This window comes from Numenius arquata, chromosome 3, assembly GCF_964106895.1.
Source record: "Numenius arquata chromosome 3, bNumArq3.hap1.1, whole genome shotgun sequence".
NCBI classification, from domain to species: Eukaryota; Metazoa; Chordata; class Aves; order Charadriiformes; family Scolopacidae; genus Numenius; species Numenius arquata.
This window is the reverse complement of record NC_133578.1, coordinates 26,582,068-26,603,825: the sequence shown is the minus strand read 5'-3', so window position 1 is coordinate 26,603,825 and position 21,758 is coordinate 26,582,068. Positions and strand designations below refer to the sequence as shown.

At 39.7% G+C, this 21,758-nt stretch overlaps 1 protein-coding gene across 1 annotated transcript in view; it reads left to right on the top strand.

Moving 5' to 3' along the window:
- The first annotated feature begins 345 nt into the window (after positions 1–345).
- Positions 346–21,758, top strand: part of SESTD1 (SEC14 and spectrin domain containing 1) — a 59,587-nt gene continuing 38,174 nt past the window's right edge. The window contains exons 1-5 of the mRNA XM_074144860.1: positions 346–609; positions 3,949–4,002; positions 4,665–4,767; positions 12,920–12,999; positions 20,540–20,648. Of these exons, the coding sequence (XP_074000961.1) occupies positions 12,945–12,999; positions 20,540–20,648 (164 nt within the window). The 5' untranslated portion in view covers positions 346–609; positions 3,949–4,002; positions 4,665–4,767; positions 12,920–12,944. The remainder of the gene's footprint in view (positions 610–3,948; positions 4,003–4,664; positions 4,768–12,919; positions 13,000–20,539; positions 20,649–21,758) is intronic.

Below are 21,758 nucleotides of genomic sequence, written 5' to 3'. Positions count from 1 at the left end.
CAACCTGACTTGCATTCAACGCACGCGCATACGTATCCTCCAAATTGTAACGCACGACTACTGCTAGCGCGAAAATTTCGGTAGTCCGTCAGACTCCAGCCTGTCCCACGCCGGGTTATTCCCAACGGCCCCTCGGCTCCTGACAGGAGGCCGGGGCGGCGGGAAGGGGGCCTGGCGGGGCCGCGGCCTGCGGGGCGCAGCGCTCTGCACCCCCTAGCGGGATGGCGGCGGCGGCCCATTGTCTCCCGGCGGGGTGGGGCCGTCCCTCGGCCGGCCCGGCTCCCGCGCAGCTGCCGCGGCGCCTCCGCGGGAGGGGCGGGCGGTACCGCGGACTCCGCGCCCCGCAGGCGGAGGAAGGGGTCTGAGGCGAGGGCAGCGGAGCGGGGGCGGGCCCGGTAGCGCCCGGTGCTCGCCGTCTCCTTGCCGACGGGGGAGGGGTCGGAGCCCGCCCCCGTCCCCGAGGGCTGCCGGCGAGGCGGTACGAGGCGGCTGAGGGCGGCCGCCGCAGCCTGGCCGGAGCGGGCGGGTCCAAAGCTCCGCCCCGCGTCCGCCCGCCCGCTCTGCCGCCGGCGATCCTCACAGCCCGGGCACCTGGAGCGCTGGAGCCGGGTGAGTAGCCGCGTCCGGAGGGGCTCTTCCCTCGCCGCAGCCCTGTTGAGGGGGCGGCTCAGCGGCCCCGGGCGCAGCGCAGGCCCTGCGGCCTGGCCGCGCTTTGTTCCCCGGGCGGTGGCGTTGGACCTGCGGGGCGCCCCGCTCTGTCGGCCGGCTCCCGGCCCTCCTGGGGGGCGGCGGTGGTCCGGCCTTACGGCAGGACAGCCCGGTCTCCCCGGCCGGGACCGCCTCCCCCCGGCTAGCTGGCGGGCGGGCTAACGGGGTACCTGGCGGCTGGCTGCGCGTCTCCCTTCTCCCCCGCCCTTCCACCTTTACCCTGCCCCTTTGTGGGTGCTGCCCGTTGTCCCCGGACCGGGGGCACGGCAGGTCGGTACAGCCCAGAGGGGACCCGCGCAACAGGTTTGGGTATTGTTCGTGCCGCCGCTACATACGTGGCCGCGGTGGCGGGGGTGGGGGGGCCTCCCGAGTGGCCGCCGCCGCTGGCGGGGCCTGCCTTTGTGCGGGCGGCGGGAGGGCGGCGGCCCCCTCCCGCTGGCGCCCACCGGTGTCCCGGTAGGCTCGGGAAGGAAGGCAGGACAGGGCTTCGGGCAAGGGAAGGCTCCCGGGACCGGGAGCCGGGGGTGGGAGCCGGCTGCCCGCCTCGCCGATCCGCTCGGTTTCTCGCGGGGATTTCCCCGGTGCGTGGCCGCTGGTCAGTGCGGGTGGCGGGCTGGTGGGGACGAGTCACGGCCGCGTCACTGCCTTGGCGTCGGGCGCTCCTGGGTTTCTGGAAGCGCTGCCTGGTAGGGAAGCTGATTCACTGCTGAAGCAGTGGTTGCTCAGAGCCATAGTTGCCATTTCTTTGGTTTTTGACAGGTCCATTGTCTAGCAATTTGCCTTTCCCCCCATAACTGTAGTACCCCTTGCTGCCCCCTAACAGAGCTTTTTGGCCAGGCAGTTGTAGGAAGGAGATGCTCTAAAACACCCTTTTTCTTAAAGGGTTTGAACGAGTGTGGAAGCAAGAGTACACTTATCAATTAGTGTAGAACGGTTCTTTGTTTTTTTGAGTCTTTGTAATTTTTTTAATGAGCAAAATTGGTAAGGCTTTCATGGATGGATATTAGTAGATGCTTTTGTCCGTTGTTTTTTCATCTTTCTTCACCCCAAAGGAAATACTGGCCCTCTGTGTTTTTAGTATTGCAGTGTCTGCATTGTCCTAACAATTGGATGTTGACTTAGTGCACACCTTAAAATACACTGTGATGAGGAAGAACTGGTTTTTTTCCCCCCTTTCCTCATTCTGTGACATTGTCTGCTAAGATTTGATGTATAGTAAATAATGCATACTGTTATTACATTATAGGAACAGTGATGGTGATGAACTTCCATGCTGATAAGGGTTCTCATTTTTCTGAATACGGGTTTTTATAGTCCTAGTCCCATTGTCTGTACCAAGCAGAAACTTAAGGAGGAGAAAAGGGGAAAGGTGTGGACTGCAGAGTAGAACTGAAGCTTGGCCAGAGGGGCCTACTGCTTGCTGGTAAGGTGCTAATCATGCTTTGCTATGTCAAGGGAAAAAAAAAAAACCAACCCAAAACTCCCCACCAAAACTAGGAGTAATTACAATGTTATTTAGTGATGGATTTTAGGATTTGCACAGTTCTTTACGTTGCAGGTTACTACTTGAAAAATCCTGTAAAATCACCTCAGCCAACTGTTTTTCCTGAAGTAGCATGCTCATAGATAATATTTTATTTGCAGTCTAGATGATCTGTAACATCAGTTTTCCTAGAAACAAAAGAGAAGAAAATATATGTCTTTTTAAGTTTCTTACAAGAAACAGTGCCGTGATGTCTCCTGGTGTTGTAGGGTATAATTCTAAATTGGCTTACCTAAACAGGGGAAATGTACATAGTGGTGTTGTTTTCGAGCAGCATAATAAAGGAGTCAGGTGAAATTCAGCTCAGTTTCAGTTGGCTGCTGCTTGGGAGTGGTAGTAGGGAAGGGAACTGGAGATGCTTCTGGAAGAGACTAGATACATTGATGGTGAACTTTAATACAATCATAGAATCATAGAATGGCTAGAGTTGGAAGGGACCTTAAAGATCATCGAGTTCCAACCCCCCTGCCACAGGCAGGGACATCTCCACTAGAGCAGGTTGCTCAAAGCCCCATGCAGTCTGGCCTTAAACACTTCCAGGGATGGGGCATCCACAACTTCCCTGGGCAACCTGTTCCAGTGCTTCACTACCCTCACAGTAAAGAATTTCTTCCTAATATCTAATCTAAATCTCTCCTCTTACATAACTGTCAAGAGTCCTTAAGAACGGAGTATGAAGAGGAACATCTTTATTTCCCAATGACTATGAGTGGCTGGGAAAATACAGAACACCTTCAATAGGTAGCCTCTGATAAAGTAGGCAAAGCCTACCATAGGGTCTTGTATGGGTAACAAATGATGTTGTAGGATTTCCACTGTGTCTCTGTTCAAGCTATTTTGAGCACTTAATATTAATAATCTTATTCCTGATCTATGGGTGTGTTCTTTTGCCTTCTCTCCATCTTTTTGAGGCTGCTAGTGCATTTGTCTGACTAGGAAAATACCGGTAATGTAAGCTTTTTTTTTAAATTTGAAACTTCTTGTGAGAGAAATTACTGTAATGACTGCTGCATCTGAGTAACTGTAAAACCTATGAAATGTGTTTGGCGTTTTGGCTTCACCTGTAACACAGGGTACACTGTTCGAGTTTTTGGGTTTTGTTGGTGGATGGAATTTGTTCAGTTACAAGGCTTCATGCAAGTCTTAAAGCATTTATTGAGGTTTTATGTTTGATGCTTACCTCTTAATTCTGCGTCTTCTAATACAAATAGGGACAGTTTATATTTTTTTTAAATTCAAATTATAATTTGCCTTTTTACTTTTTATAGCAGTGATTACCTTACTTTGTAGGAATACCTTCTTTTTCTTTTCACAAAAAAACACTAACACTGTTCTCTTTTTGATTTTGTCTAAAACTCTGTGTAGATTACCTCTGGCTACTACTAGCATACTACAAGGATTCTGGTTCTTGTTACCTTCCCACTGCTTCCGGTGCTGCCTCAGGAGCATTGGCTGCTAATTATAAACAATGTTGATGTCTGCCATATGTTTTGGTAGAAAATATGGGATTCCTGCTGTCCAACTCAACTTGAATGCTTAGCTTACAAGTATTTGTGGATATATAATGGAAATGTTGACTCCCCTATCATGTAGCTTTGTAATAAACCCTTGTTTTCAGCCTCCAAGGAAATAAAGTTTTAGATTGAGTATTAACATCTAAAAATATGGTCAGATACTCTTTTCATTTAAATTTGCAGAACCTGGCATCTAGAGCTCAAACTTGTATGCCTAACTGTGTTCCGGTGCCAATGGTAAGTAACATCAATTTCTTCCAAAATAAGATCTTTAAAATTTTCATGTAATGTATTTGGTTGTTACAAAGCTTTGACACTGATGAATACACTGCATAGAACAATATCTTTGCAATTGGTTTTGCACAAACTTACTTAGGCTGTAACTCATGCCTTCTTTAACTTTACTTCATTTTTGTCTTGTGACTTTGTAAAATCTTTAAAAAGGTGCTTTAACAAAAAGCTTTTGATCCTGAAGCTATGTTACATAGTTTGACTTGGATACTATAAAATTGTGTGGCTTGTGTTACAGTGTCTCACAGTGTCCGTGTCTCACAAAGAGTAGTGTTTGCAAATGTATTAGAGAGTGTTTAAGCGTAAGACTGGAGATATGTGAATTCTAATTTAAAAATGGAGCTGTGGTTGTGGGTAAGGAAAGAAGTTTTAAAAGCATTGAGGTAGATTGTTGCTGCTCCTCTGGGGTTGTTAAGCTTCTGTGTAGAAGAGAAATGAAAGACTTGAGCACCTTGAGTGAGCAGATAGAAAAATGCACTGGCAAAGCTTTTTACTCTTTAGACTAAATGAGTGAGAGACTCTGAAGTGAGGATATCCCTACAGTGGACTCTAAGCTCACCAAGGAAGCAAGTGAAAATCAATATGGAGTGTTGTTTTCCTGTTTCTAGGTGAGAAGATGAGCTGCTGCATTTTGGACAAGCTGAAGTTTGGAACGCTGGGCCATAAAGAAGCCATTAAGGAGGAAATTACAATAGTTAAGAGGAGATGAAGGTATGACTTAGGGCTTCGCAGAAGCAATGATTCAAGGGAGATAGATGTAGTAGGCATGTGAGAATTCAGAGCCAAGCTAAACTCATGTGGTGTTGACAGAGTTGAATTTGAGATGTATTCTTAGAGCGATATCATGAAGAATAAATGTTGACTAGACCAAGTAAGGCCAGGGGAAAAAAAAATGTTGGAAGAACAAGATAAATGGATTTGATGTTAACTTGATGTTTTGGTCACTAAATGGTATGTATGGCTGAACTTGACAAGATAAATGGCCCTTCTTGAGTGAAAGGGTAAGGATGGACATGTAATATATAAATGAAAGATGCTATGGCTTATCTACTTTTAGGTGTAGGTAAAAGCAATGGTTTCTTTCTGATGAGTATACCCTCAATGTGTGTTGTCCATTTTCTCTCCGCTAGCATAGTGTTTGTTAATTCTGTCGTGTTATATTCTAATTTGGCCCTAGAAAATGGTATCAGTGAAAATGTATGTAACATACATTTTCATATGCAAGATTCTCCAAGTAGCAGTTTAGAGAGCTTGATTTTATATTCTGTGAAACATGTGACCATTTATTTGTGATACTGGAATGTTACATGTTTTATTTTGAGGGGATGGGAGAGGTGCTGTGGTTAACTGCAGGTGGTTGCTGTGGCCCATTTAATTTGTGGTTTGCAGCTGAAATGTTCAGAATTTTTAACATGAGTAGAAAAACTGAAGACATCTGTGCAAGTTAGAGATGTATTTCTCTTGCATATGGTAATTCAAGAGCAGCATAGATAATTTCTTATTTTGTGTAGCAATGAATTTGTGTAATTCTGAAATATTTTGAAACTTAAAAATGTGAATGAACAAGGTATTTAAGTTCCAGATCTGGCATATTTCAATATCTTCTACTTTCATGTTTAATTACGATTAGCGAAGTTCTCAAATTACTTATTCCTTATGAAGGGATTTTTATTGTTGTTGTGTCTTCCTTGTGTGTTGTGCAGTGAAGGGGGAGGGGGAAGCCACCACCATAACTTTTTTTAAAAAATAACAAACCACAGAGGAAATTGTTGAGGATGTTTCAAGGCCCACATGAAATCTTGCTCTTGAGCTGGGAACTTTTTTTGGTCGGGTATCAAACCCAAAGTTTTAGAAATCTGTAAACATTCTTCTTATTAGCCTCTCATTTGTTTTCTTCTCATTTTGGGTCAGTGTTCTCCACCTGAAAAGGATGACTGATTTTGTGTCTGCTATGCTTATGTCTGTACACCCCACCATAATTTTCCTCTCAAGCAATGCCTTCGCTTTTCACACTCCCCACCACTCTATATGTCTTTTGGTTTAGAAAAGCATTTCTTTTTGCTTCCATTCAGTTGTAGTGCCACTATAGTGGACTGAGAAGTGATTCTGAGGGTCTGAGCCACACACACTTGTAACCAGTGCCAAGTATGTGTGTTGTTATGAGGTTGTAGATTGTTTTCTTATATAAATGTTATAAAAGGCACAAGAAGTTCTAATCCTGCACCCCAGAGAAAAGTTATTTTTCATTTGCTCCAGACTGCCAACAGTTGCATTCATCAGTGCAGCTGTTTGTCTTTTGACTTGGCCTGGAATTGTCCAGTCTCTTTCTTCTCGCTGTCTTATTTTCATGAAGTACTGAAGGCATAAGAGCTCTTTGTGATTTTTCTCCACAAACTGGTTTTGGACAGTTTCTTAAAGAACCGGTGTTAGGGTACTCATTTCCACCAGCTCATTCTTGCAAGCTTTTATGACTTGTTTGGTGTTTTTCTTTTTTAGTAGAGGCAGCTAGAAGAGCAGTATGTAATTTTATTCTACTATTCATTGATTATTTTTTTCCCCCAATATGTGACTCAGACTTTCTATGGCATAATTTGTCTCTGTGATTTCTGTCTTATTTCCACATTGTCTCTGATTAAGTAAAGTTTTAAGAGCTGGACCTGAGACCATTTTTTTTAGGGGTCTTGGGGAAGTGTGGTGGGGAAGAGAAAACGTCTGTGCTATGCTTTGAACATAGCATTTCCGTTGCCCTATTGCTATATAGAAAATGATGGAAGAAGCAACCCCCCAGATTGCATTTTGCGTGTTCTGTGGTCACTTGATGCTGTGAAATTTGTGGGAACTATGCCAGATGACTGCAACTTCTGCTACTTTGGCTGCCTGTTGCAAGAGGGGAGGTATAAGATAGATCATAGTCTTCTGTTGCCTGTGGCATCCTGCAAGGGCAAGCTATAGGGTTTTGCAGGAAGGTAAACATGGATTTTCTCTCTCAGTAAATGTGGCAGAAAAGGAAATGTGGGGATGCATCCAAAACCTGTGACTTATTTTCTCTACTATTCTAGATGAAAGAAGCCTGAGAACTGCTGTAATTTAACATATACCATATGTGTTTGGCTTGGCCTGGGGCTGGAAAGGGTAGAAAACTCTAGCAAGCTATCATTTTATATGCCATGTGTTGTAGCATCATTACGAGCTTCTGCATGTGTTTCTTTGGGTTGGAGCAAGACTGCTGTCTGTGAGCATGGCCTTTGAATCCAAAGTGCTATTCTTTGAGAGAGTGCTATTTACTGCACGGTATCCTGTGCTTGTCCTTCTTGTATGAAAAGACCGAGGTGTCATTACTGTGTTTCACAGCTGTACATGCAGATGTTATTGTGCATCCTTAGTTAATTGTTTCTGTGCTTGGTACTCTTCCTTCTTTTCTTTCTCTCTGACACTTGCTCCAAGTCTGAGGAAAAGCTCCACTATTCTGTGAAATGAATAGTTGATTGAGATCAAAGTTAAAACTTATGAGCTCAATGTCTTTTTCTTCTCAGATGGCATAACCTCTCTTACTTGTTCTCCATTTGCTGGTTCACTATTCATTATATTGCTCATCACTTCTTTTTGCCACTCATCTTTTATTTCACTTTCCACAGAAAGTTGAAAGGGGCTAAAAGGGCGGGAAATGAATATGGAAGATGGGTTAAATAGAGGAAGTAGTTAACAGGCAGCTTCTAAATTGCATTATTAGCTATAGTTAAAAGACAAAGCGTATGAGGTAAGATTTGAACCTCCAGGTGAAAATTGGGCAGAAAAAAAGGAGTTTTTCCAAGCTTAAATTTGGCATGGCTGTGACAGTGTGCTTTTTGATCATGACCTAGCAAACTGTTAACCCTAGGTTTAACTAAAAATAGACCATATTTTAAATCTGTCCATCTGCTGTCAAGTTGCTGAGTTAGAGTACTAACTGTGTATGTTTAATGGAACTGATATTGTATGGTTGCATTTTGCTTCAAAGGTAAACAAACTTACGCAATGATGAAATCAACTGAGATTGTGGTATTTATTTTCTTAATCCTTTAGTGTGAATTAGCAGGTTATGGAAGATCAGGTATATTTTCTTTGTGTACAACTTGAAAATCCAGCACAATATAGAACTTCAGTATGCCCTTTTTATGGATAGTTTTTATGGTTAGTCAAAAAGAAAATAAGAAGAAAATGGGGAAAAAGCAAAAAAAAAAAAAAACTTGATTAGGTTTTATCTAAATATGTGGAGTTACCTTTTCTTATGCTGTCATGGGCTCTAATGCTAAAAATTTATTAGTGCTCCTCATAATACATTGAAGAGTAAAAGCCAAACACTGCATTTGAGTACCCAGGCTGATGATCATCTGTCAGTTTTGTTGATATTTTGAAACGTCCAGCTGAGTAACCCAGTTCTGTGTGCTCTTTCATTGAAGACAGCATTAACTAAACAATGCTTACAGCCACCTTCTACTTTTTGGACAGGATCAGTGGGCTTCTCAAATTACCCTGGGGTATCAGCCCTGGAGACACCTTTGTGTTTTCTCTGCTTTTGTGCCACTTAGCTGTGGGAGAGATGGCATCATTTAAAGCAGCTTTAAAGGAAGGTGAAATAATAATCTACATAGATAATTTTGATATTCAGCTTTCTTGTTTTGCACATGGATTTTATTTCTGTGTGGGACAGATAACTTTTTTTTTTTTTTAAGCTGTTCCAGGGAAAGCATGGGGTAATGCTTCATATGTTGAAGTTAGCATCTGAAAAAACTTCTATGCTGGCTTCAAGGAACAAAGCTGTTAATTTTGAAGGTCTGCAATTCAGAAGATGATTTTAAAAGAATTTAATCCTATGTGATTGAGTCTTTTATTTCTTTTTTTTTTTTTTTGCAATACTTCAAAATGTCTGTTGTTATTTGTGCTATTGTTTGTGCCTGGACTTGCAAGCTGCTACAGTTTTGAATGTAGCTGCCCATCTGCTTCTTGGTTATTTATAGGCAGATCTGTGGAGTTCCTTCTAATCTCTCAAGTCTTCAAAAACATTAATGAATTAAACATCACGATACTCTTGTAAAAGGGAGTTAGATGGAGGGACTGAATGAAGACTAAAAGGGATAAATGACTTGCTGAAAGCCATACGTATATTTCATAGCAGAGCAAGGAATAGAAAACAGATTTATTTTTTTTTTCCTAACATTTAGTCCTGTGCTTAACAGACCAGCAATGCTGTCTTGCTTGATACGAGATGAGGAAATGAAGAAAGTAAATGTTTCAGGTGCAATGAATATGAGTAAGCATGTTTATATTAATTCTCATTGAGCCTGAATTCATTTTGATTGTTTATGTTTTTGACCAGTGGTTCCCACTGGGTTGCTTAGAAAGAAAGCACCTGTTACTTGCAGGGCACCTTCTCTCTGACAACTTCAGCGTATCTTGCTTCCAGTCATCTAGTCAATGCGAGTCTGTCAACTTCTCCCTCTGCTCTTTCTCTTTAATTGACTTTTAAAATAGTTTTAAACAGTGTTTGAACATTAGTTCTTAATTAATTTTTTTATTAGATGAGACTAAAGATGTATAGCAGAAAATGCAGGTGATATTCTTCATTCATCAGAAATTTTGCATTTTTATGCCGAATTACACATAGTTCTTACTTTGTATGGGTTTTATGGCTATTTAGGATTTTTTTTGGAAAAAACTGCTAGATTTTTAAACTCTGAGTAAGACAATGTAACTTACAGTCTTTCCAGAGCCTAGAAATGATATGGTATGTAGCCTACCAAGTTGTGATTTGATTTCACATTGGAGTGCAGCCTGAAATAATGTTTACATTTTTATCTGTTCTGTAACTTTTTTTTTACTATTTGTTTACTGTCTCCCCAGCCCCCCAGTCCTCTCCCTAATGTATCCCTATTTCATTTAAGTTTGTATTTAAGAGAATTTTCTCCACAAGCAGTATTTTCTGCTTTGTGGGGAGAGGTTGTAAGAGTTTTCTATTTCACTGGAACACCTTTCAAATATTTAGGTTTTAAATACAAATATTATGTGAATTCAGTTTTGCCACTTTTCTGTGGAAAACTTCAAGAGAATGAATACATTGTTGGAGATTAACATTGCTGTGTCGACTTAAAAACCTGAAAGCCCAGGTCATTCTAAACAAGTTCAGTGGGGTTCTTCAATATAGTTCTTTTACTTAGTGTGTTTCCTGTTTACACAAGTTTTACAGCTTGGCATATGGTATTTTAATTGGCAAAGTAGATTGCAGGTGGGCATGCAGCACTCTAGATTGTTTCTGAAATTCAGCAAACATTTAACCTTTTTAACTTTTTTCATATATGCAAAATTTGAGCATATAATATTTATATCTTTTGTTTTGGAATTGATGAAATGTAGCTTCTTGAAGTATTTCACTTTCTTCAAGTGAAATCTGTTCTGTTCAGTGCACTTGTCTTTCTGTAGCTTTTTTCTATTTAATGAGTCAAAATGTCCTTTTTTTTTTTTTTTGTTGAAGAATAGACACTGGATCTGTTTCTTTCAGCAAAACAGTGGTAGGACATTGAGCAGGACATCATTCTTTCATCATTCTAAATTGAGGGCTTGATGGCTAATTTAAGAGCCAGTCACTTTTTCTTCCTCCAAACAAGTTAAAACTACTTTAAATTTAATTTGTAGGTCTAAATATACTTATAACTGCTTTTTAGCAGCATACCTTTTTAAAAACACCTTTGATAGCTCCCAGTGGAAGGTAGATGCCAGCTCTCTTGATATTGTTCCACTTTCCAATATTAAAAAAAGACATTTAGTTTAACTCATCCTGAGATTCTCTGGAGTGTTAAAGATAGAGAAGGATGTTAAACCTTATTTTTAAACCTGAAGATTTTTTTTGTGTTTTCTCATAACCTGCTCTGGTGAGAGTTTTATTCTAGATGGAGCACATCAAAGCTCTCACAGAAGAGAGGTAATGGAAAACTTCAGGAGTTTCTGGAACAAAGGCTAGGTGTTTGAAATTATCGGCAAATTGTTCTGACTCACCTCCCTCCACTCTGAATGAACAGAATGCTTCCTTTGGTTCCAGGAAATACCTAACAAAAGAACTATTTTGATCCATGGACAGTGTCACTACTGTGGCAGAAAGCCAGGTAGTGCTTTCATATTAAATAAATAGGTCTTTTCACAACAGCAAAGAAACATGCTTCCTAGCGTCAATAAGTTGATGCAGACTTTTGTTCACATCTGAAAGTATGAAGATAATGAAGTGTGTGTGTGTAGGTTTGGGCTTTCTTCATTGATTATAATAAAGAGCCATTTGTAATAATTTTGAAATGTAACTGGGGGAGGAGAGGGGAAAAATCATTACCAGGTACCTGTTCCATATCTTAAGAAAAAAGAATACTAACAAAGTTAAATGGCTTATGCAGGGTAGTTTGAGTGTGGTGTTTGAGAGACAAAAATGCCTCCCTGAGTCATTCTTGAGTTTTGGGTTTTATGCAACAAATAACCTACAAATTTTTGTCTGAAGCATAAAGGAAGCTTCAATAGATGCTAATTTGTGTAATTGTTTAAAGTGCAAGCTGTCTTGGGACTCAGTTTCCTGACAAAACTGAAATTTGTTTGTTTCCTTCTGTAATATGGGAAATGTGTACTTCATATAATCGACAAAACTGACACTTAAATATGGAGATTTTGTGATAAGGGATGAGAATGAACAGTGTAAAGCATTACACATTGAAACAGAGAGGGACAGTAAAAAGTTGTTGAAATGTTATTTCTGTTTCATATTAAAAATAATCATTCTGCTTTTTTTTTTTTTTGTAATGAAGCTCATTGTTTTAACAAGAGAAGAAATACCTATTATGTTTTACCTCAGACTCTCTATTTGGAGTTCTCTGTTTTTTTTCTTTTTTTCTTTTTTTCTCCTAGGTCATTTACAGTTTTGATTCAACTGACTTCCTTCCCAAGGAAATAAAGTTTTATTTGTGTGCATGAATGTTGAAGTATCCAGATGGGGAACTCCAGGTTGCAGTCTGAAGCCCCGTGGCTGGAATTTAAGAAAAAAATATTTTAATCTGTTTTTTAATTTGACTGGGTACTGGTACATATCTTGATTTGCATATTTCTAGGCAGAGTTATGGATTGATTTGTGCAAGTATGAACTCGGACTTCTAAGCAGATGCCAGTTGCTACTTTGTGTAGGCTGGAAGAGAAGGTTATGGTTCAAGCATCCTGTTGATTTGTCAATGAAACACAGAAGCATAATCACAGTGAATTGCAGTTCATAATGCAATAAAAGTGGGATGAGGGTAAGAAGAGATCTGAGCCAACAGGAGCAGAAGCATTTCCAGCTATGGGTTAGACATAGTTATTCTGGCTGTTGGATGTTTTTCTTTATTGAAGACCTACTGATGGCAGGGTAATGGCAGTGCCCTGACATAAATGCAACATAACTTATTTAAATAATTATTATATTCCCAGTAATGTGAGACAGACTATACAAAAGTGCAATTTTATTTACACTTATTTTACACCTGAATGACAGAGCAAACAGATGATCTAACTGTAAATTAATTGTAGTTTAATAGGGTTGGGAAATAGGACTTTTATATAAATTGTCTCAGTGCCCCAGTTGAGATTCTTCTTTGATTTTTTTTTTCTTTTTACAATGCGAGGGAAGAAATCTTTAATTAAAGATTTACATGGAAAAAGACATCTGATTTTTTTTTTTAAGTTTTTACAATACTTTGAATTCTGGTTACAGTGTTCCATGATTCCGTCAGAAGAGTACAAAAGTGTTTTGGCCAGTGCTCATTCTAGTGAAACATTGTAATTGGTTTTCAATGCTTGACAACTTTAACTTCTTGTGTTTCAGAGCTGTGAAAATTATCTGAAGTAGAATGGAAGCTTCAGTAATATTACCCATTCTGAAGAAAAAATTGGCTTTTCTTTCAGGTACAGTTTCTGTTTTCCTCAATTGGTTCTTCCATGCACAATTTGGATGGGATTTTTAGGTTGGTTACTTGTATTTGGTGGATATATTTGACAGAAATATATTGTTGGTTAGCACTTTGTCATATTTCAAAAGGATCTCTGAAACTTTTAATCTAGTACCCAAGCTATTGATCTTGGCATTTAGCACTTGTTTTCGCTGCAGCCCGTAACTCAGCCCACAAAGTTGATGTCATGAAGTTTCAGTCCATACATAAAAGAATGAAGATTTAGCAGACATCCAGGAGTAATCATTTCAATTTTTTTGTGTGTGTGGCTCTAGAAAAAGAGTGAATATTTTCAGGATTTTCTTTTGAAAATTTTTCCTTCCTTTTCAGTCCTGTCTTTTCTCCAACATAGAAACAAATGGAAGCAGAATTAGCCATGCATTGCAACATTTTGATTATTGCCAAGTAGTTAATTCAGGCAAGGCTGGAATTATCATTGTATTCATTTAAAACATCTTGAATCTTGGGTTGAAAGTAACTTTCTGTCCTCCCCGTGCCAGATAAAAACAAAAGGGAATACTGAAAGTGATGAATGACATTCTGTAGCTGATTTCACTGCTGTTGTAGATGTGTTAGTTCTTGGTGGTTTATTGTCTACCCTAGGGTAGGTAGATAACTTGCAGAACACTTCTCAACTTCAGAAATTGACAAGTGTTGCCATAAATAAATATTTGTCTGGTTTAATTTATTTTAGCTAGTCTAGTTTAGCCTGCTGCAGTCACTTGAGAAATTAAACCTGTTCCTCTGTTAATAGAATTTCATAGAATCATAGAATCGTTAGAGTTGGAAGGGATCTTAAAGATCATCTAGTTCCAACCCCCCTGCTATGGGGAGGGACACCTCTCACTAGAGCAGGTTGCTCAAAGCCCCATCCAGCCTGGCCTTAAACACTTCCAGGGATGGGGCATCCACAACTTCCCTGGGCAACCTGTTCCAGTGCTTCACTACCCTCACAGTAAAGAATTTCTTCCTAATATCTAATCTAAATCTCTCCTCTTCCAATTTAAAACCATTACCCCTTGTCCTGTCACTACATTTCCTGACAAAGAGTCCCTCTCCAGCTCACCTGTAGGCTCCCTTCAGATATTGGAAGGTTGCTATAAGGTGTCCCCGGAGCCTTTTCTTCTCCAGGCTGAACAACCCCAGCTCTCTCAGCCTGTCTTCATAGGAGAGGTGCTCCATCCCTCTGATCATTTTCGTGGTCCTCCACTGGACCTGCTCCAACAGGTCCATGTCCTTTCTATGTTGAGGACTCCAGAGCTGTACTCTAGGTGGGGTCTCCCAAGGGCAGAGTACAGGGGTTGAATCACCTCCCGCAACCTGCTGGTCATATGTCTTTTGATGCTGCCCAGGATGCTGCTGGCTTTCTGGGCTGCCAGTGCACATTGCCGGCTCATGTTGAGTTTCTCATCCATGAGCTCTCCCAAGTCCTTCTCCTCAGGGCTGCTCTCCAGTCATTCTCCACCCAACCTGTATTTGTGCCTGGGATTGCTATGTCCCAGGTGCAGGACCCTGCACTTGGCTTGGTTGAACTTCATGCGATTTGCACAAGCCCACCTCTCAAGCCTGTCCAGGTCCCTCTGGATGGCATGCTGACCGCACCACTGAGCTTGGTGTCGTTAGCAAACTTACTGAGAGTGCACTGTATCCCACTCTCCAAGTTTCCGACAAAGATGTTAAATAGCACTGGTCCCAGTACCGACCCCTGAGGAACACCACTCGTCACTGGCCACCACTTGGACATTGAGCCGTTGACCACAACCCTTTGAGTGCAGCCATCCAGCCAGTTCCTTATCCACCGAGTGGTCCGTCCATCAAACCTGTGACTTTCCAATTTTGAGACAAGGATGTTGTGTGGGATAGTGTCAAATGCTTTGCATAAGTCTAGGTAGATGACCTCTGTTGCTTTGCCCTTGTCCACCAAGTCTGTGGTAGTGTTGTAAAAGGCCACCAAATTTGTCAGTCATGATTTGCCATTGGTGAAGCCATGTTGGCTGTCTCAAATCACCTCCTTATTTTCCATGTGCCCTAGCAGAGATTCCAGGAGATCTGCTCCATGATCTTGCCAGGCACAGAGGTGAGGCTGACTGGCCTATAGTTCCCTGGGTCTTTTCTGTTTCCTTTTTTGAATATCAGAGTTATGTTCCCCTTTTTCCAGTCAGCGGGAACTTCACCAGATTGCCATGATTTCTCAAATATGATGGAAAGCGGCTTAGCAACTTCGTCCGCCAGCTTCCTCAGGGCCCATGGATGGATTTCATCACGTCCCATGGACTTACGTACCTTCAGGTTCCTTAGGTGGTCTCGAACCTGATCCTCCTGCTGTGGGCAGTTCTTCATTCTCAGAGCCCCTGTTTGTACCTTCTGTGACTTACATTAAAGCCTGGGACAGCGGGCAATTTATTCCATAGTAATAGCAGATGCATAGTATGTCTGTTGTCCAGCATTATACCACGAGGGGAAGCTCTCATTAACTAGAGTGCATTTTCAGTTTGCTATTAAAGCTGCCTGATCCATCTCAAAATATAGATGTTCTTAGTGGAAAGTAATTTATTGAGCGGCAGTTTAAATGCTAGGAACCTTTTTGAACCTACATATTTGTAAGTAAGTTTGACTTTTTTGAAACGTGTGGTATTAATGGATGCTTTAATTTAACGAATGGTAAAGATTCATGCAGTAGTTCTTTTAAGCGTTCTTCAGTGTAAGTAAAGGAACCCAACAGAAATCAGTTTAAAGCAATTTTATTCCATATACTTTCATAAATTAAAACATATTAATGATTCAAAACAGATAATCAGAGAAATCATATCTTAGGAAAATGTTCTCTGGTGTTTGTATGTTGAAGTCTCTTGTCATTTTTGAGTTAAATTGGTACAAATAACATTCTTTTTGTGGAAGGAAGACAGAGTGGTTTCTAATGGAGCAATGTCTCCTCAGATTTGGAATCCATAGCTGTTTAGCTTCCACGTTGGTGGGTCATTACAAATAGCAGGGGGGAAAAAAGGCAAGCTATTGACTACCAAAAAACCTGAACAACTACTTTAGTGCAAAATGAATTAAAAAATTTCTGAGTTACACTTCTGAGTTACAGCAAGTTAATTTCCCCTGATTTTATTTGTCAGGTTTAATTCTAAGCCTAAGGACTCAGTCTGACTGTAGTGCTTTTTTGTAAGAGAAGGTGGTGTTTGCTATGCCTAAAATCACAATGTGATTGGGTTTATCTCACTAAACATTGTATTCTGAAGGTGGTGTAAATATTTATACAATTTTTAATTTTTAGAAAGAAGTTACAAATAATACAACCAAGATCAAAGAACAACTTTACTGTTTAATTAAATAATTCTTATTTTTTAGTGTGCTAGTATTGGGAAATGTTAGACTACATCCATGATAGCTGTCACTTCTTAACTGGTAACTTTAGGTAATATTCCTTTAAAGCCCCATTCAGGTTTTCTCAGTGTTTTCTTTAAAAATACAGTTTTGAGTTAAAATGATTCTGAGATGGATAAAGATATATCAGTTATCTTTTACATAAATGGCCATCATTTTTCACTGAGGAAAAGAATCAGTGATAACTCCCACCTTGTTCTTTTTCTGTGCTATGGCAGGTTGACAGAACATTTACCTGATCTGTATAGACTTAAGTGCAAGAAATGTGCACAAAAAGCACAGTGCAGGCAGAATACAGCTGTTTGAATCTTTTTCTAGTAGTGTTTACAAGCTGGGGGGAAAACCCTTCAGTTGTTATACTAGATGACTTGTCATGAAACTGAATAATGTAGATAATTATTGTGGTTTATTTGTGAAATGTCAAGAGATTATAGTTTTTGGGCTTAGTTTGTGGGTATTTTTTTTAGTCAGTTCAGGAAATGCTGTTTAAGTTCAGGTATCTAGTGTGTATCTAGTATCTTGCATAAATGGGCTTCAAGTGTCAATTTTAAATTTTCATTAGTTAAAGGCTGTTCAACGCTTGAGTCTTTCAAGTGTGCAAATAAAACATGAACTATTATCAATAGTTAACTGCTTTTGTCGGGGCTGGTGTTTGTCTCATGAATCCAGAAGTAACTTTAAACAGAACAAATCCTTTCCAGTTATGAATCAGCTATGGTAAGAATAACTTGCTATAAATGCAAGAAGAAAATGTGCTTTTCTGCAAACCCTTCCTTCCCCAGCCATGTATATATTCCTGAAAATGAACAACTTCAATGCTCCACTCATGAGTTCATGGGTAAGGGAGGAGAGGGAGTGTCAGATACAGTTCTTACAAATATATTATCCAATAGAATCCTGAGCTGCTACCATGGCTCATGGAGTTTTGGACCCTCAAAGGTTCAAGGTGATCCTTCTACTGTTCCCTGTAGAAATACCTTCATAACCTCTTCTGTTCTTACTTTTCTTATCACAGGATTGCTCAGTCTGATCACCAAATTTTGTCCAGTCTGTATTTTTAATTTTTGTTATTGTGGCAGTGTTTTCTTGCTTCTCTACTTCAGTAATTTTTCATAGTTCCTCCATTTTACAACGTGTAACCCATTTTAGAACTTGCCTATTGCAAATTTTAATTTTGTGACTTTTTTCTATATTCATAAAGACTGCTACCCTCCCTTCTCTGAGGATTTCCTTATGGTTAAGGAAAGACCAAATGATGCCTGACCACTTAAAGAAAGGGTTCGTTATTCATTTTAATGTTTTGTTCTTGTTGGGAGATAGTAGCTAACAAGGTACCATTGAATCAATATGGCTTCTGAATTATTATTTTACATACCAAACTTACCATTTTCCTCTTATTTGTTGCATCTAATGTGCGTTCGCTAAGCAGTGTAGCAAGTGGAGAGAAATTATCTTTTCACTCCAAGTGTACAGATGAGAACAAATGTCCAGTTTTTAAAGCATTAAGATATTTTTCCTTCCTTTTTCTCCCAATTCCCCACTCCAATTCTCATGCTTTCTGCCATTCAGAAACAGTGAAGAGTGGACAGTCTTTAAATAGCTGTTGCTTTAAACTGTGACTCCCATTTGTCCTTTCTTGTATAGCTCCACTCTTTAATTCTTCTGTTTAGAAATATAGTAATTAAAAAGAGCATCGCTGTTTTCCAGCAACAGTTGTTCCCCAAAAAAGAGAAAGGGAGGGGACCACAACTATTGCAATGGACTACTTAAAGCAGTAGGTCCTTTATGAAGATGTGAAAAATATGTGTGTATCAGTGGATCCTTAATATCCTTTGTGGAGTTTGCAGAGCTTTGGAAACAAGGAAGAAAAACCTATTGCAGTTAGGATTCCAATGTTATGTTGTGAAAACTAACACTGTTTTTTTTCATTATCTTTCCTGAATCTCTAATGAATGAGGGGAATTCTTACCAAATTATGTCAATGTATGTGTATGTATCTGCAAGCATTACTGTGCTGTGCTCGTGCGTTTTATATTATTTCTCCAGAGCTGCTACTATTCTGTAAGAAGTTGTTCTTACTGATTAGGTAGAACTACAGTTCCACTAATATTTAGTAAATTTATGAAGCAAAACCATGATTTAATGGCTTTAACCATGTGAATAATGTGTGAGAATAAAGGTGTTCTTTCTCAGATTACAGAAATTTATTTTGCTTCTTTTTCACCCCAAATAAATTTGAGATTATCATTATCTTTGTATGGCTTTTCTAAAATGTGGAGAAAATTGTTTATTAACTGCCTCCTACGTGTACTTAAATGGCTCTGTCATATTTTTTTTATAAAGTAGTTAATATGTTAAAACTTTTTCTAAAAAATAATATTGAATAAAATGGAAAAGACTTTCAGCTACTCCGGATTGTGGAACACTTTGAAACTGGTTTAATGTAGAGATGGGTATTAGTTTAAACTCAAGAATTAAAAAAAAAAAAACCAAAACAACACCCCCAAAAGGACTGACCACGTGGGAAGATTACAAGTATGCGGTTAGCGTATGCAGGGATGAAACAACCTGCCCTAGGTGGACCTGCTTTGGCAGGCGATTAGACTAGATGATCTCCAGAGATGCCTTCCAACCCCATGTGATTCTGTGAAGTTGTGATTTAATAAGCTATGAACTCAAGCACTATATCTTTCTGGAGTATGTTTTGATTCATTAATGTTCTTCACTTCATGTGTAAATTCCCCTCCCCATTTCTCTTCTCATACTTCCCCTCCTGTTTACCCCACCAAAAAAACCACCAAAATATTTTATTAAGTTTTGAAATTAGCGCTTTTTTTTTTTTTTGCTAGTTGTAGACATTAAAAGAGACAAGGGCAAAGGGGGAAAAAAAATAGATAAGGTGGTTTGCTCAAAATTGTGGATATATGAACTAGATGAGTTGCTCCAAATTAAGTGGAAAGATGTGTCACAGCCACCTTTGCCCCTTTTACTTAATCCTCTGAGTTAACATTCATTTAGGGGCAAATACTTTGATCTTAAGGCCTTTGCCTTCAGAACATCACCAGTGATGCTGTATCACCCTGTACTTGGAGATGTGGTGATAACAGAAGTCAGCTGCACACCTGATTTCCTTCACTCTATGGCACTTGATGATTGACCCTTTCAGGGAGTTGTCAGTATTTATTTTTCATGTGATCTGCTTGTATTCAGTGGATTTGGCTTCAGTTCCAGTTTAAGCTATGAGTAAGAACCTAGTCCAAATCTATTTTGATTACTGCTTCTTACCTGTTTGACTCAAGTCAATCTTTTAAAACAAACTGTACCTTTCCAGAGACTTCCTTGAGAGTGTGTGTAGTCAAAAACAACCCAAATCACATTTTAGAAGTCTACTGAAATGCAGCACATCAGCATCACCTAACACTTGATCTTACAGGATCTCATAATGGATGTATAAATGTGAGGACAGCTCTTTCAGTATTTTATTTGCTGATATTGTTTGTGTAACTTTTACCAGAAGAGTTTGGAAACACACATGAAGATTAAAGCAACTCATTGGAAATATTTATCTTAATTGTGAGGTGACTGTTACATGTTTGTAAGTAGGTCTGGAAATTTTATGTGTTTGATGAATGAACTACCAGTTTAAAGTATGTGCCATGGCAGCCTGTGTGGTGCAAGAACCTTCTTTGTGTAGTTGATGTTTCTGGGAGGTATTGTGTTCTGGCTAGAGTCGCTGAGAACATGCTCACCTTGGAAGCCTACCAGGTTTCTCACAGGCTGGTAGCGTAGGAGGTCCAGGAGATGCTTTTTAACAATGTAATCTGGATGTGCAAAAATAATGCTTCTGGAAAGCTTGATTTGTGTTGTTTATGTTGAAAGTACTAGAGGGAAGACTATGACAACTACAGATGTGGGTCTGTGCTCTGAAGCGTTGGTGATACCTTGAATATCAGTCTGGTGAATGAATCCTTACAACTGAGAGGTGAAATGTCAGTTGTGATTTGCACAGCAAATTTAAAGATTACTTTTGTGACGTAACTACAAAGTATTTCTTTAACCTTAAAGCCATCACATTACCCTTCTAATGACTTTTTCCCCCAAAATAGGAGGGAAGGACAGAAGAAGTGGCCTCATTCTGACAATTCCATTATGCCTTGAACAGACGAGTATGGACGAGCTGAGTGTCACACTAGACTACCTACTGAGTATCCCAAGGTGATTTCAAAGGCGTTCTGTTCAGGGTTGCCGCCTTTTCCAGTGGTGGAAGGAATCTTTTTATTGGTTTTCTTTTTATTTGCCTTTCAATACCAAATGAATTTTACATAAATTTACATAAGTTTGTTTAAAATGTGATACTGTCTGACTGAATTAGAAATATACATCCCACTAAACTAAAGGATATCTACTAAGGCTTACATATGTCCTGTTATTCTATATATCTGGCTTTGGGATTTTTTGTCTTTTGTATTTCCTCACTCCTTAGTTGTGATATCTTTGTAATTTCTTTTTAATGACAATGCACTTAAATTATTATGTAAATTAATGAGCCATTCTAATGAAACTTCTAAGCTTGCAAAGGTAACATTGCCCAAAGTAAAAAAAAAAAACAAAAACCTTCCTCTTTGCTGATTTTTGTAGCTTGTAGTGCTTAAGTGTACACTGGGTCTAAGAGCATACGAAGTCTTACTGAAGTTAGTGAGCAACTCAAATGTTTTGAAATAAAAATACTGTTTAAATGTGCTGAATGACAACTTGAGGATCCTGACATCCAGAACTTGCTGTAAAATCATTGTTGATTAAGTTCTGTGCATGTAACACCGCAAGTTTATAGTGACAGTTCTTGATTCTACCTTAGTTAACTGCATTTTTTCTTAAGATCCAGAGATTGATCTTTATCAGAGCTTTGTGTTGTTCTCTCGTGCCACTGATTTAAAAAGGAAAGAAGCCTCTCAGAGAAATGCTTGCTTTTGTATCCCTTTAAATTTGTCTTCTGGAAAGAGAGGAACAATGGCATAACTAAAGACTGTTTAGTGTACTTTGCTTATTACCATCTATAAATGTTTTTAAAACAATTAAATGAACCGATTTTTTTTGAGTTAAGATGGTTTAAAATAATTCTGCCTGGGTAGAGAGAAGCAAAGAATAAATTCAGGTTACTTACAAGTAAAACTTCAATAGGTATATGAAGTATATTGCACAACATTTTAGTTGTGGAAGTTTTAGGGTTTTTAAAACAGCTTGTTGTCTCATGTAAAGTGATGAAAATCCCAAATGTTCATCGGCGCAAGTCATCTTATTGACTTAAGGACTTGGCCATATTTATGG